This window comes from Heterostelium album (assembly GCF_000004825.1).
Source record: "Heterostelium album PN500 unplaced genomic scaffold PPL_contig1, whole genome shotgun sequence".
In the NCBI taxonomy this organism is placed as follows: Eukaryota; Evosea; class Eumycetozoa; order Acytosteliales; family Acytosteliaceae; genus Heterostelium; species Heterostelium album.
The window spans coordinates 578,444-594,632 of record NW_008805078.1 but is presented as its reverse complement, the minus strand read 5'-3'; the positions used below and the strand labels follow the sequence as shown (position 1 = coordinate 594,632).

The window sequence follows — 16,189 nt, the reverse complement described above, 5'->3', positions numbered from 1 at the left end:
TTTATTGTCTTATTTTTATTTTTTCAAAACTATGATTTTATTTGATAAACAAAAATGATTGTCCAAACTTTGTTGAAATATAATAAAAAAATTATAGTAATAATTTTAATTTTATCTATTAAGTAAAATTTTATCTTTATTTATGTACATTGATAGTGTTCAGAGAATATATTTGCAATTTTGATTCCGATTGTTGTGACATCTCTGATTTCTTGTCGATTTGCCAAGATACTGACGACCACTCCTTGGACCGGTAGCATTACCAATATTGTTGTTCCTCCTACTGCTGCGCCAGTGTGGTAAATTACTTTGTCTCCAAGAGAATCAGTTGGATTTGGAATGATTGGATTCGGGGTAATGAACCAACCAATTCCATATTTCGTTTGTTTTCCTGACTTTAGAGTTTGGGGAGTGAACATTGTATCGAGAGTCTGACGCTTTACCAAATAACCTGCAAGTAATCCAGTACCAAACTTACAGATATCCTTTGATGTTGCAACGAATCCACCACCTGCCCACTTGTAAGAGGAGTTGGTAAACTCTGCATTCAAGAGTTGTGAAGATTTACCTGAACAGTCGAGATCATATTGTTTAGAGCGATTCGGAATGATTCTGTCATGATAGTCTGCCGATATTCCATTCATTCCACATTTTTCAAAGACACGTGACTTCATGAAAGAAACATAATCTTGTTTGGCAATTCGCTCAATGACAGTTCCCAGCAGTGTGAATCCAAAAGTACTATAGTTGAAGCTGTGGCCTGGTTCACTCTTTTCCTTTGGTTCGACCCATGGATCAGTTGAGAAAATCTCCAGTGGATGTTTCAACTTTTTCCTGGCACTGTTGTTACTACTACTGTAGTCATCGGTTTCATACTTTTCGACACTGAAATACTCAGAGGTTGGGCCACGTGGTTCACGGTAGTGACGGATGCCACCAAGGTGAGAAGACAAGTATCGTGCAGTCAGTGGTTTCTCTGGATGATGTGGATTCACAGGGAATCGGTGTTTCGATTCGTCACCTTCGTATTGAGAGATCGGTGTGTCGAGGTCAAGTTTGTTGTCGTCGACAAGGATACCGACAGCAGCGGATGTCAGACTCTTTGATATACTGGCAATACGCATCTTGGTAGCTTCAGTCACATGAATACCATTTTCAATGTCACTAAAGCCTAAAGGTATTTAAAGTTAATAAGGATCATTTATTATCCTCTATATTAAAACAAATTTTACCTAGGTGACTCTGCCAAACGGTCTCACCACGCACCATTACGCATGCAGTAACACCGGGTACCAAGTTCTGTTCTTTCCAAGCAATGAGTTCTTTCGATGCTACTTGACCGGCAACTCTCTTTTCGATTGGTGAGATCTTTGAACAGTCACCTGACATCAATGTAGAGGCCCAAACAGGGAAGTCGGGTATCACACTACCTCCTAGTTTATTATTATTATCAGAAGTAGGTGCATCTAAACAATAGGTGACCAACGATGATTTATTTCGAATTGAATCAAAATAGTTGTTGATCTTTTCTTTGTTTTCTCCATTACTTAGAATACCAATTGTGAGCAAAGAAGAACTTATTAATGTTTTTTTAAATTTTAATAAATTATACATTTTTAAATACTCATAATAATTATCTATCTATTTTGATATATATATAAGATTGTAAATATAATTTTTGTTTGAACTACTTTTTGTAATATTGTTCCCAGTGGGGCAGAAAGATTTCACACTACACACCAAGTTTAATTTAAAAAAAAAAATCAAAAGTGTTGTTGGGATTTATATTCTTTTGGATACCAAAGATATTTTTTATTCTAAAGTATCTTTGATTGTTTATCATCAACCAAAGTGTTCAATGTTCAAATAAAATAAAAGGTGACTTTAAATTATATATTTAATTTTTTAAAAAAATGATAATAAATAAATAGTCAACTTGATATTTATCTATTTTTTATTTCTATTCTTTATCATTGAAACTATATCTATTTCATCTACATCTTCCTCTTCATCCTGATCTTCTTCATCTTCATCTTCATCCTCTTCTTCCTCATCCTCTTCTTCTTCTTCTTCTTCCTCCTCTACCTCTTCATCATCTTCTTCTTCATCGTCGTCACTTTCTATCTGTGTCTTTTGAGACTTTAATTGATCTAATTTGTATTTCTCTTTTAATTTTTTGTACAAAACTTCTGATGCTTCTTCTTCTTCGTCGTCTTCATCTTCATCATACTCTACATATACCAATGCCTTCTTTGGTTCGTCTTGTTTCTTGTCTTTAGAGATTTGAAGTTTCTTTAGTTTGTCAGCTTGAGTATCGTCGTCGCTGTCGTCGAATTCATCTTCGTCAAAGTCTTCATCATCACTGTTCATTTCTCTCTTGACAGCGAGGGCTCTCTCACGTTTCTTTTGCTCCTTCTCCTTTCTCTTTAGCTCTGCCGGTGACATATCATTCTTTTCGGCCAATCTAAAGAAGGTTCTTCTGTCACTCTCTGTCATGTATTTTAATGATTCTCTGATTTGATTTTGTTCTTCTATCTCTTTCTTCTTGTCAGTTCTCTCTCTTTAAGAATCATAATAATAATAATAGTAATAATAATTAGATAAAACATTTTAATTAATTAAAGACATTCACTTTGAACATTAATCATTATAATATAAATACTTACGCAATGATTTCTTTTACTTTTTGACATTTAGCACAAACACCCAAATCTACAGCGCACTCATCACATATTTCATGATATGCTCTCTTTACTGACTTTTCTCCACATCTACAACTACATTTAATTAAAATAATTATTTCTATTAGTATATATATATATTAATATTTTTCCAATTTGATATGAATCTAACATTACCATCTTGCAGCAACAGTCAATGGTTTATATCTACGGTATCTCTTTCTCCATTCGATGGTTTCATGACAAGTGTAGCATAGACCTTCGTTTGGAAGTGAAAGAATATGTGCTGTCTTTTTACTCTTTGGATTGTGTATGAATGCAGTTCTTTGAACTTGAACTGATGTTGGTGCTTTATTACCTCCTCCCATCTCGTGTTTTATTTATATATATATAATTTATTTAAATAAAATTGATTGATATTAATTAAATAAAAAAAAAAGGGAATAAATTTAAAAAAAATAAAAAATAGAGAAAGAATAAAACGAACGATTCGCCAAAAACCACTCAACAATTGATTTTTGATATTGATTTTTTGTAACGTTTTTTTTGCTTTTGTATTATTAATTCTTTTTTTATTTTTGTTAATTATTGTTTTGTTTGGTTGATTGATTAAATTTATTTGTGATTGTTAGGATAGTTTTGGTTAGGTATAAATGTATCTTATTGATCTAATACAGTTCTGGCATAGTAGATTGTACCTAAAAGGTTGAGGTTTTCTTTTTTGCTTTGGACATGGAGCGATGTGACCTTCTTTAACCAGTGTTCCTTTGGATGGTCAAAGAACTCGGTGATGAGTTCGTCCTTGACGGCATTGACGAATGGTGCGTTGTTTACCATGTTGTCACCGATCAAGAAGACATCGGTTGCTCTCAAACCGACTGCCAACTCCTGCGCCTCTCTAAAGAGATATCTATAATGTGTCATCATAGCCAATGTACATGGATTGCTTTCAACATTGAATTTACTATCATTCTCAACCAATGAAATAGCAGTGGTTGCAACTATAGAATAATAAAAAACGATTAATTAATTGTTTATAATAACATGTTATTATAATTATTAATAATAGTTATTACATACTTTCACCACTATTATCAATAGCTTTATCAGTACTTGATTTGAAGTAATTGTAGCAATCGACAACACCACGACCACTTACAATATCCTCATACTCCAAGGAGAACATTCTCTTTTTGTCAGAGCTATGAGCCTTCTCATAGTTTGGTTCGATGCTACTGAGCAATTTCATTTCCTTTTGGAATAAGGAGTGATTTGGACCTACTGGTTTGATGCTAATATGTCCAAGCTCAGTTGGGATCACATAATACTTGTCTGATCTATCGATATGATGAATCAAACCTGCACCCAATCCAGTGCCAGCTGCCAAGATAACAACTATCAATAAATAGAAAAGTTATTAGTAATTAGTTATACGCTTTCGATAAAAGGTAGGTAGGTAGGTATTAATCTTGATTAATAAAAACTTACAAACTTGTGAGCCTGGAGTTCTCTCTTGTGATCTTGTAACCATGTTTGTAAAGTAATTGTCATCTTGACGATCTTTGATCAAGGAAACCAATCCATAGCAACCACTTTCAAGATCATTTAAGAAGTAGGTCGAATCTTTTGGACAGATCATCGGTGGCAACATCTTTCTTTGAACGACATTACCATTGTTTGTATGATTATAGTTGGTAATGTGATACTAAAATGAATGAAAAAGAAAGTATGAATATTTTGTATTCTGGTTTTTAATAGAGCGCCGCAGTATCTATATAGATTTACTTACATCATCACTGGTTGTGGTTGGACCAGCAATATCTATACAACATGCCAATGGAGCTTTGTTAACATAGACAGTTCTGAGAATGGTTTCAGCCAATAGCAATCCGGCGTACAAAGTCTCTACATCGTTAGCGGTGAACTTGGTAAATTCATAGATTCTGCCCTTTACGAATCCAGCATTGACTCTTGTGTTGGTTCCACCGATATCAATACCAATAAAATAATCCTTTTTTTTAATAAAAATAATGATAATAATATTAGATATTTATCATTCAAACAAATTAAACAAAAAAAAAAAATTAGAAATAGCGAAAAAATAAAAAAGTAACAAAGATCATTATCTATGTTTAACTAGTTATCATATTCTATAGATATTATACTACTATACTAATATAATATCAATATATATATATATATATTATAGGTATATACATACTTGTAGATTATTTGATTTTGCAGCTTCTTTAAATGCTTCAATCTCTGATTGAATAGCAAGATTGTTGATTGTTATAGGCATACTCATTTTATGTATTTGATTTTTAAATAAAAACGATTAAATTGAAATTGAACAATATTAATATCGTAATAGTAGTTTAAATAAACAAACACCACTCAAATTAAATTAAATTTTGAAGTTCACCCCACATAAATAACACCAGAATACAAATTCAGTTCCAAATTTAAAAAAAGAATGGTTTTAAAAACAGATTGATATTTTGAGTCTGATTTAATTATTGTTATTCTCTTAATAATTTACTTTTTTTTTGATTTCAGTCGTAAATAAACAAATATTAATCACAAAGAAATATCAATATGATTCGTTAATTAAGGTATACTTACTACATATAAATCATAAAAGTCAGAATACTCTCATGACGATAAACTATTCATGAATTTTGTTCTTATTTCCTTTATTGTTCTACCATCATTAATAAAAAAATTTATTGAAGATTGGTTGAAATTACCAATTGTGATAAACGAGAAAAAAATTTAGTTATAAATTGATTGACTCATGTTTGATGATGATGACGTTGAGATTGTTTTGCTAATTCTATAGTGTTTAGAGAGAAGTTTTTTTTAGATCTCAACGATCAAGATGAAAGTAACAATATTCATCTTTCTGATGAGAATTTAGTTTTCATTACAAATGCATTATTTTCCAACTCTGATGATCCAGCAGTTGTATTTAAAAGGGACTTCGACTCGGTCAACCTTAGATTAGACCAAACGATCCTCAGAGATGTGATCAAATCACATTAATAAATACAATTTGTAGTACATTTGCATTCTCACCAGAGCATTTAACAGGCAGATCGATTTTCCTCTTTCTAACACAAGCTGATTTAGAGGAGAAATGTAAGCACTTGACAAATTGCTGCGGTGTCGTTAATACGAAAAAGTTCCCAATCTGGCTCGTCAACCATTCAGATACTTTGGAACCAAACGCATATGGGTATCTTTGCGATTCATTTTATAAGCCAACACATTCATTGAACTTTTGAACTACTCTTTAGATATTTTTAACAAAAAATAATAGAAATAAAAACTTTACATATTGACAGTCATTTACTTTTATTTTTTAAAAAAAATTTATCTTTGTATTCTCATTTTTGGATTTAAAATTTATTTCTATTTTAGATATATATATCGTACAAACTGGAATAAACCAACTACTCTTTACTTTAAGATGTTAATCTTGATTTAACGGTCGAAAACTCTAACTTTGATTTATTGTAGATAAACTTCACATTTTTCGATTTTGGATAAAAAAAATATATTTCAAATCAAATTATCTAAAAATTTTTCTTTCACCTTACTTAACTCATATCATATAGGTTAAATTAGTATTAATAATATTCATTTTATAAATATAATTATATTATTTTTTATTAATTTTAATAATTATTTTAATAATATAATTTTTTTTTAATAATTATATTATTTTTTTAATTTTATTTCGATTATCAATAGAATCTAACAAATGGTATATATTTGAAATGGTTGCAAGAGATCTCAAAAACACAAAATTTTCATTTGTTTTTCGATGTCAAAAATCTAAACTTAATCAATGAAAGATCAAGGCAATCATGAGATATCATACCGAGGACAAGTAGTGTTGAAATTAAATCCCGGATTATTTGATAGATATTGAAAGTTAGATGGTTTAGAGGTTACAAATGACAATATCGAAATGTGGACACGCATTACACTCAGGAGTACGAGGTCATCCCAAGGTTAGAGAACCTTGACGTGTCTAAATAAAAAATCACCTATGAATTGCTGTGATATAGTATTTTATTCGATTTTTCGAAAATTTAAAAATAAATTGTTTGTTTTTTGATACTTTAAGTCTCAGGTGGTATTTTAAAAAAATAAGTGCTTTGTTTTTTTGAAAATGAGAGTTTCCTTTTTTGGTTGGTGGGGGAACTGGGATCAAAGAAATGTTTGCAATATGGTTCCGAAAGGTGTCAAGTATTTTTGAAAGTAGAGAAAATTGTATTTTTTTCAATTTTTATAAAACAATTAAAATTTAATATTATTTCTATTTTTGAAATGAGAAGAGAATTAATTTGTTAAATGGAAAGATTATTGTTTGTTGTCTCAAAACTCTATGCACCAAGATTGGATATATTGCTCCTTTTTGAGTGCTCTCAAGTTATTATAAATCAACTCCACCATCCTTTCATAGTAAGTAAGTACTACTAATTCTATCTATATCATCGGCAACCATGACATATAAGTATTTTAATTATCTCTTTTGGATTTTCCTCCGATGTTCGATGTTGTCAATATTTTCATTTCTATTTTTAAATTTCGACCAATTGTAAATCTATGTTTGGAAATTCCATCTCCTAATAGTATACTTTACATTTACAAATACAATTCACCTGTGGAAATTTCAAATTCATTTGTTTTGTTTAACAAACTGGGCGATCAATTTTGTTTTTTTGTTTTTAATATTTATTTTTGGATTAATCTTTTCAAACATTCTACACTTTTAATTAATTAAAATTGAAAAGAAACTATTCATATAAATATAATTTTGAAATAGTAATTTTCATTATTCTAAAAATACCATTTCTACCCTTAAAACATACAATCTCAAACAAGAGAATTTAAAGGGGTGGTTTTAAAACTTAAAAATAAAATTGAACCAAAACAGCCAAATTTGTTTATTTTTAAGAAGTTTTTGTTTTTTTTTGTTTTTTTGTTTTTGTTTCATCTAATAATCTAGATTATCAGAGTCAAAAGACCTTAAAACTAGATTATAAATAGATATCAAAATGATAATCTGTATTTCCCTTACAGATGAACAGTCTAAAATCATCAAGCATGGTGATTTTCTCTAATTTGTTGGAAATATTTAATTAATTACTTGTTTGTTTTTGTATGTTCACAACTTGTTGTTAACTGTATTTTATTTTAAAATAATAGTTGTCATCATAGTTAATGAATTGATGTATTACATCGAAAACTTAATAGATGTGACCGATTTGACATGTTTAATATATCCCGTGTTAGAATCAAATAATCATAACAACACACCCACTCTACTATTATTATACCTATGCTTCTTTTGCAACAACAAAAATAACAAAATCACACAATCAAATAGCATCAAACACACAGACACACGAGATGAATACACCACATCCACAACACAATCTTCATACATTCAAATTTCATAATCTTTAAGGTCTTGTTCATATTGACAATAGTAATTATGTGTGTTGTGTATGAGATGAAAAAAGTGTTGTCGGTGGTTTATATATGTTTTTTACTTTACTACACACACACACACACACCACACACAAGCAGTTCAACATAACCATATTATATAAATAATAGGAAAATATACCCACAAAAGTATCATTCATTAAATGTGGTATATTAATTATATGTGGTGTGTGTGGTTGATGTACTGACAAAACAACACTTTTTTGCATACACACACACACACACTTCTGAAGAATGAATGAATGTGACTCGAACTTTGCTTCAAAGTTGAACAACACTCACAGTGGAATCAGTAAATGTGTAATTTCATTTTATGAAAAAATTTTGCACAGCTTTTGTGTGCATTTTGCAAAAATAATGCGAGTATATAAAAAAAAAGCTGTGCAAAAAAAAAAAAACAACCTATAAAATGAAATAACACAAATATAAATAAATTATAAAACATGAGGAGTGTTGATTTTTAATAATAAATGTGTGGGTGGTTGTTGTGTTAATGTACATTGTATTTGTTTTCATTCATCTTATTAATAACATTTAATCAAACAGCACTATTGTTATTAACGCATTTTTTTTAATATATAACTAACATCAACAACTACAACAAAAAAATCAATGACAACAATAAAAATAAAATTTTTATTTTTAAACACTATAACGAACAAATAAATAACTTCACACCAATACGTTCTATCACACAAAAAAAAAATTGAAGGTGGCAATAGTACTTCTCTACCAATATAATTATCTTTAGATAATTCCATCTACACACCACACTCACGCACACACACACATATTATATATTTCACGCATAACAATAAATTCCAAACAACAACAATATATTTAACACAAACCTAATACCCACAGCAAATATAACATCCTTTTCCTATATATACAGTGGAAACACACAATAGCTGAAATTCTCTCTATTTTCTTTAATATTATTGATTTAAAAAAATTTTTTAATTATTTTTAAATTGTATTTGTTTGCGTTGCATTGAACTTTGTTGTTTGCGTTCACAAAACATTCTCCAATAGAATAAGGAACACTTTCATTCCCTTTTTTGAATCAATACAAATTTAGCTAATTTTTGTAGTACACACAAATTTCTTCTATAATAATATATTTTTGCATCCTCATTATTAATAAAATAATAAATTACATTTATGAATCATTAGTAAGAATAAAGACAACAACATCCTATTTTATAGATTGATTTATTTTGCTTGTTTTTATTTGGTACTCAATTGTGTAGATTCAATTTTTCAAATTCATTTTAAATATAGAAAAACAAAAAAAAATAGATTCGATAAATAATAATCAATCAATCAATCAATCAACTATTTGATCTACATCTATACATCATATCAATCAATCATAGGTGTTTTTTTTGACCAATTCAATAGTAATATTCCAAACCTGATATTTTCAATTACAATTTTTAAAAATTAAAATAATAATAAAATCTCATAGCAAACTATAATAATTTAATCATATATAAATAAAAACAATAGATACATTCTAAACTGTCTTCAACTTACATAAAGATAAATTATTTTTATTTATAGGAATAGTTAAATATTAATTTATTAAAAGGTAAGATAAAAAAAAAAAATTCTCTATTTGTTTTAAAATAATAAGCAATCAAATAATATCCTCAATTTCCGTTCCCAATCGCTATCCTATTTTCCATATAAACTTACTTTACTCAACCCAAAAAAAACAATAATCAAACTCAAATTCTTTTTAGTATTTTTCATCTCTTATTTCAAATAAGGTAGATCCTAAAACAGATATATTTTTATTTTATTTATTTATAAAAATCACATAAAATTAAAGATTGGGGACTTAAAATTTTGTTTAAATCTTTTTGTTTAAAGTTTTCCAAACAATGTCAAATGGGCAGAGTTTGGGTTGATCAAAAACTAAAGATAAAAACAAAATCGAATGATCTATCACATCAACATGTCTTTTCAACAAAACCTTTGGATTAGAATATATTCTGTCACTATAAATTTATTAAAATCAAATCAACAGATATGCTCTCTTCCATATATATTATTGTTAATATAGATTTAAGTGTGGCTATCCAAAGAAATATTTTCAAAAAATAAGGATATTGTTTAAATCCACCATTATTGCCATTTACAACAATTGCCTAAACTGGCAAATGTTAGTTTGTGATATTGTTGGTGTTATTTTATTTTCAAGTATAAATAATGTTGTGATAGGATGAAAACACATTTTATTGACCATCCAATGAAGTATCTCTTCAACTACACAATTTTTTATATTCTACCATAAGTGCACTTATTAACAATCTGAATATGCACTACCAATGGGTGAGATAAAATAATATTACCTTCACTACCAGCTCTCCCACACAGATACACTATATTTTGCAACACTTTTTCTAAATCTATGATATGAATTAAATCATTTCAATTATTATAAGTAGCCGGTAGTTGAGATGTAAAACAACACAATATTTTTTTCTTCAATCTTATATCTTCAATATCACCAATTTCAAATCACCACACAGCTCAAATTCAAACTCACCATCCTTCAAAACAAAAATCAATAATTACCAACAACACTTATCACTTCATCACATATTTACACACCAAAAAAACAATATTTGTGTGTTTGCTTTTTTTTTTTTTTTTTTTTTTGATTTACTTTTTTTATGATTTATCTTTATCTATCATATTAAATCTTTAAAATTTTAAATAGAATTGTTGAAATGGATATTTTCCTAAATAAACTCACTTTGTTGTCACAGATATCATTCAATAAGAGATTAATACACCTCACACCAAACCATTCCATTCAAATATTATCATTCTCTGCTACCACCTTAAATAGTAAAAGTACTACTTATTATTTTCATAAAAAGTGTTTTTTTTTTTTTTGTTGATTGCAAACATATAATGAAAAGTTGTATTTTTACAATCATTTTTTTATTTGTTGTTGAGTACTTTGTAGTTAGCACTCTAACATTCCACCCTATACAATATCAGATCACCTCCCTCTTGAATATCACTTCCAACTAAAGGAAAACACATTTTAATTATCAACTCAATTATTTTTCATAAAAATTATCAGCTGATAAATGTATGTTAATTCAGAAAAATAAAACAACATTGATAGAAACAATCATCAAAAGCAACAATCCTATTATTACCAAAACCACTATTGATCATCCATTATATATATTACCGGCTCAAACATTACTATATAATTCATTTATCGATCATCACCTTTAAGCTTTAAATAGTTAGCTTCAAACTTCAAAATAGTTAATGACTCTCCACGATATAAAAGTTAACAATAATTACAGCCAATCTTAAAAATAACTAAATGTATATTTTAATCTTTCAAAACTATTCAATTCCTCATCACAAATCCTTTGGGTATAAATTTAAAATATCATCATTCTACTAATTATACTTTATACTTTGTTAGCCAAGTAATGTCAATTAATAACTGTTTTTTTGTTAGTTCAAAGTTTATAGTCATTTATTTATAAAAAAATATTAATCACCATAATCATTAATATCATATCTATATCACATCATCATCACCACCATTTATTATTATCAATAGTAACAATTAACACTATATCTTTTCAAACAATTGGCGTGTGAATGTCTGCCAATCTATCAATCTCAAATTTTGTTTTCTTTAATTTTTTGTTAGATTTAAATATTACCATCAACTACTCCTATTAGTTTTGAATTCACATCACCTGCTCTACTCAACTACAACCTTCACCAACTACCTACCATATGAAAATTCAATTTTTGTTAGATGTTGTTTTTTTACTACTGTTAAGTAGCAGCAATAAAATTAATTGAAAGTAGCAAAACAACAACTCCCTCAATATATCCTCTTTTATATAAATGATTTGGTTTCCATTACCATTTAACTACTCAATTAATGAATTCAACACAACCCAATATCATCTATCACTTACTTCCCTCTTCACAACTAACAACACCAACAGCAACACATCCAAAACCACTACCACCACACTAACAGCAACTACCCCCTTCTCTCAATTCTTAGTCTTTTAACACATTTGGTGTATGTCCTTATCACACATTCAATTATCCATCATCTATCTATCTAGCTACTGTTCATTTTTTCAGCTGATAAAATTAAAAAAAAAAAAAAAAAAGTGAATACCATCCACTTTTTCATACAAAATCCTACAATTTTTATTTATAATCCTTCAGATAATGAAAATAACTATTGTGAGTTGATTCACTTTTAATAGTTATAATAACAACACACAAACACATATATCATATGACACACCAAAACCACATTATCATATAACACATTTCAATTCGTGGTGTGGTGGTTTGTTATATTGCTTCTATATTGTTTTTTTTTTAAATGTTATTACTATGTATACATATGGATAAAACCTATACATAGTCTCTATCGTTTCATCTCTTTAAAAGTAAATATAAAAAAAAAAAAAACAAAATTGTGAAAGAGAGAGAGGTATTTGTCTACTATTGCACTTGTTTTGTGGTTGGTGTTCAATCAATCCAGTTTTGTTGTTATATGCAAGCTGCTACAACAAAAAATAAAATTCAAAAATCAACAACCAAAACACCTACTAGTAGGAGTAGTACCACCGTGTCTATTTAATTTGTTTAATTTGTTTTAACTTATTTTGTTTATCACAATTTTATAGTCAAAGGTTTTGTTTTATCTTCTTAAATTCAAATTCCAAAACCAAAAAAATCAAAATCATAAACTTCCAACAAAATTGTTTTGCTTGGGTTCAAAAACAACAAAAAATTGTTTTATTTATTAAAATTCAATTCCAATTTGTATTATTAATCTACATCACATCACTATTTATTTATTTAATTAAAACTTAAATTATCTGACGAAAAAAAGAATTAGTTTTAATTTTTTGTAATTTTACTTATCAAATCTAAAAAATATTTTCCCACAAAGGAATCAAAATTTTCAAATATAATCATTGTTATAATATCATATCAATTCCTAACAAATTTTAATTTTTTTTTTTTATTAGTTTTAAATATCATCCCTATAAATTAGATCAAAAAAAAAAATAAAGCAAAGAATAACTGAAAAGGTAAATATTATATTTTTTTACTTTCCCACCTTTTTTTATTTTTAAAAAAAAACAAACAACAACATCAATTAACAATTCAACACAACAATATTAAATTACTTATTTTTACAACATCACTCTATCTTTAACCCAATGAAAATCAATAATACTAATTAATTTTATTTTTTTTTTTTTTCTATTTCCCACTTTTTCCAAACTAAAAATAATTAATTATTTTTAATTTTATTTATTTATATTTTAATCTAAACAATTATTATAATTTGAAATTAATAGTCTATTATTATCTATTAATAATTGTTTTTTTAATTTTTATTTTAACAACATCGCATATTCTTTACAAAATAACCACCACACAACAACCAAAATATTCAACCAGTATCTATAAATTATTTTTAAATTCTAGTTAAACACAACAAAATGAGTCACAACATGGCTCCAATCAACTCTAACGGAATTATGCAAAACTACTCGACACACCCATCATCACCAACATCGACTCCCTCTTCGTTGACCCCAACATCAATGGAGGATCCACTCATAAAGAAGGACGACGAGAGCGAACCAACCTCGCCAAGCAACGACACCCCAAAGAAGGCCGGAAGAAGAAAGATAAAGATTGAGTTCATCGACGACAAGAGCAGAAGACATATAACTTTCTCAAAGAGAAAGGCCGGTATCATGAAGAAAGCCTACGAGCTCAGCACACTCACTGGCACTCAAGTGCTACTCCTGGTCGCCTCTGAGACTGGACACGTATATACATTCGCAACATCGAAGTTGCAACCACTCATCACTCGTCCCGAAGGAAAGAATCTTATACAATCGTGTCTGAACACTCCAGATGCACCAACATCACCACCCTTAATCTCATCCGCAAACAATAGCAACGCCAATAACACTACCACACCTGTATCTCTACAAGTAGCAACCACCCCACCAAGGATGGGACAGTCGTCGATATCTCAACAACAACAACACCAACAACAATTGCAACAACAAGTCCAACAACAAGTTCAACAACAACAAGCCAACCAACTCCAACAACAATATTCTGACTCGCTCTTGATGGCAGCCTACAACGATTCGCTATACGGCTCCAACAACGATCAAGAGAAAGAGGACAGAAGATCACTTGGAGGAATGTCGAAGGATCAGAAAGGAAACTATATAAACTCCCAGAATATGGATATGATCAATGGTTATAACAGCGGGTATCAGAATGGCCACATCATCAACACTTTGGGTGGATACTATCCTACGACAATGAACAACTCAAGAGGATACCCGCTAAATGGCAGCGCCTCTTCATCTCCTGCTTCACCAACACAATACACCTATCCACATTCAATGATTGGACAATATCCATCACAGTAATATAATAATATATATCTATTATATACGCACCCACACACCCACCATATTATTTTAAACTTGTTATTTCAACTAGAACCTTCCAACAACTACTCTATTATTTATACTACCTATCGCATATATCATTAATATAATAACAACAAGATAACAACAAAACATCCAAAAAAAAAATATAAATAATATTTTTGTTTTAAATATATATAGTATAAAAAAAAAAAAAAAAAAAAAGAATAATTACAACAACAACTGTTATTTATATTATAAACAGACAATATACACCACATCCCAATCCCTAAACTGTTATTTTATTACACAAATCCAAACCTACCAACCTATATACCAATAACTAAAATCAAGACCTGAAACTATATATTAAAAACGATTTAGTTACTCCCTCCTTCCTTCCTCCCTGTTTGTATAATTCTTACCTTTTTTTTTTATTGTCAACAATAGAATGAATAAAATTTTATTATGTTTGACATTAAAATAAAAAAATAAAATAAAATTACCTATTTTAAAAAAAAATAAAATAAAAACAAATTGATTCGATTTCCACCCATCAATTCCATGCTTATTTGATTGATCTTAAAAACTTCATTTCGTCCAAAAAACCTGACAGACAAGTTGGGAATAATTGAAATTTTTCAAGGTAAATTTTTATTTTCTTGGAAAGTGGTAAGTGATATGGTTATAAGAGTTATGATCAGGTCTCAAATCAACACCTCATTTTTATTTCTCTCTAATTTTAAAACCCTTACAAACCTATTTAAATATACATGCAATCATTACCAGAATTTAAAGTTGATATTGTCACACTTGAACAAATTGATGCTATCGCATTCTTTACCAACGGAGCTTACTTTAGCGAGACCGCTGCTGCCTCTTTTGGACGACTAGGCAAGTTCACCAAGGAAAACGTATTCAAATATAACAAATGGGTCGGTGTTTACTATGATGATCCCGCCAAGAAACCAGCTGCCGAATTGCGTTCTGCTGCAGCTGTTACCGTCTCCAAAGAGGTGTTGGAATCACTCCGCTCCAAGATGGAGGAAGCTGGAGGACAACAAATTACATGGGAAGCTGGAGAATATGCTGTGGTACATTATATCGGGCCATACACAGGGCTATCAGCTGCCTACGACTTTATCTATACACAATGGCTGCCACAAAACAAGAGAACAGCAGTTCCAGACTACCATGCCTATGAACACTACCTAAACGATTGTACAGACACTGCACCAGCCGATCTCCTTACAGATATCTTTATTAAATTACAATAATATTGTAATCAATTAAATCATCAATCATCATTACAAAACTACATTTTTAATTAAAAATAGTTTTAACAAATATACCAATTATAATCTTTAATTAATTAGTAGAGTTATGTTATTATTATTATTGTTGTTGTTGTTTTTTGAGGTATATATAGTATCTTTTATTATTATAATTTATTTCTTTTTTTCTTCTTTTTTTTTTTTTTTTGATAGGATTAAT

General features: G+C 29.0%; 6 protein-coding genes across 6 annotated transcripts; 4 read left to right on the top strand and 2 right to left on the bottom strand.

Moving 5' to 3' along the window:
• Positions 1–140: 140 nt before the first annotated feature.
• On the bottom strand, positions 141–3,049 carry PPL_01069 (uncharacterized protein; the record flags this gene model as incomplete). Its single annotated transcript, XM_020572086.1, has 5 exons — positions 141–1,171; positions 1,260–1,641; positions 1,999–2,560; positions 2,667–2,777; positions 2,859–3,049. The coding sequence occupies 5 exons, from the start codon at positions 3,047–3,049 to the stop codon at positions 141–143; spliced, it is 2,277 nt and encodes a 758-aa protein (XP_020437944.1).
• A 292-nt stretch (positions 3,050–3,341) lies between these two features.
• On the bottom strand, positions 3,342–4,989 carry PPL_01068 (uncharacterized protein; the record flags this gene model as incomplete). Its single annotated transcript, XM_020572085.1, has 5 exons — positions 3,342–3,682; positions 3,762–4,076; positions 4,170–4,386; positions 4,471–4,692; positions 4,903–4,989. The coding sequence occupies 5 exons, from the start codon at positions 4,987–4,989 to the stop codon at positions 3,342–3,344; spliced, it is 1,182 nt and encodes a 393-aa protein (XP_020437943.1).
• Positions 4,990–5,279: 290 nt separating this feature from the next.
• On the top strand, positions 5,280–5,968 carry PPL_01067 (uncharacterized protein; the record flags this gene model as incomplete). Its single annotated transcript, XM_020572084.1, has 3 exons — positions 5,280–5,286; positions 5,548–5,648; positions 5,684–5,968. The coding sequence occupies 3 exons, from the start codon at positions 5,280–5,282 to the stop codon at positions 5,966–5,968; spliced, it is 393 nt and encodes a 130-aa protein (XP_020437942.1).
• Positions 5,969–7,043: 1,075 nt separating this feature from the next.
• PPL_01066 (uncharacterized protein) lies at positions 7,044–9,780 on the top strand (the record flags this gene model as incomplete). The annotated part of the gene is made up of 3 exons (XM_020572083.1): positions 7,044–7,158; positions 7,902–7,983; positions 9,771–9,780. The coding sequence occupies 3 exons, from the start codon at positions 7,044–7,046 to the stop codon at positions 9,778–9,780; spliced, it is 207 nt and encodes a 68-aa protein (XP_020437941.1).
• Positions 9,781–13,738: 3,958 nt separating this feature from the next.
• srfA (MADS-box domain-containing protein) lies at positions 13,739–14,988 on the top strand (the record flags this gene model as incomplete). Its single annotated transcript, XM_020572082.1, has 2 exons — positions 13,739–14,691; positions 14,961–14,988. 2 exons carry the CDS (start codon positions 13,739–13,741, stop codon positions 14,986–14,988), a joined length of 981 nt encoding a protein of 326 aa, XP_020437940.1.
• Positions 14,989–15,468: 480 nt separating this feature from the next.
• On the top strand, positions 15,469–15,972 carry PPL_01064 (AraC family transcriptional regulator; the record flags this gene model as incomplete). The annotated part of the gene is made up of 1 exon (XM_020572081.1): positions 15,469–15,972. One exon carries the CDS (start codon positions 15,469–15,471, stop codon positions 15,970–15,972), a length of 504 nt encoding a protein of 167 aa, XP_020437939.1.
• Between the last annotated feature and the right edge of the window lie 217 nt (positions 15,973–16,189).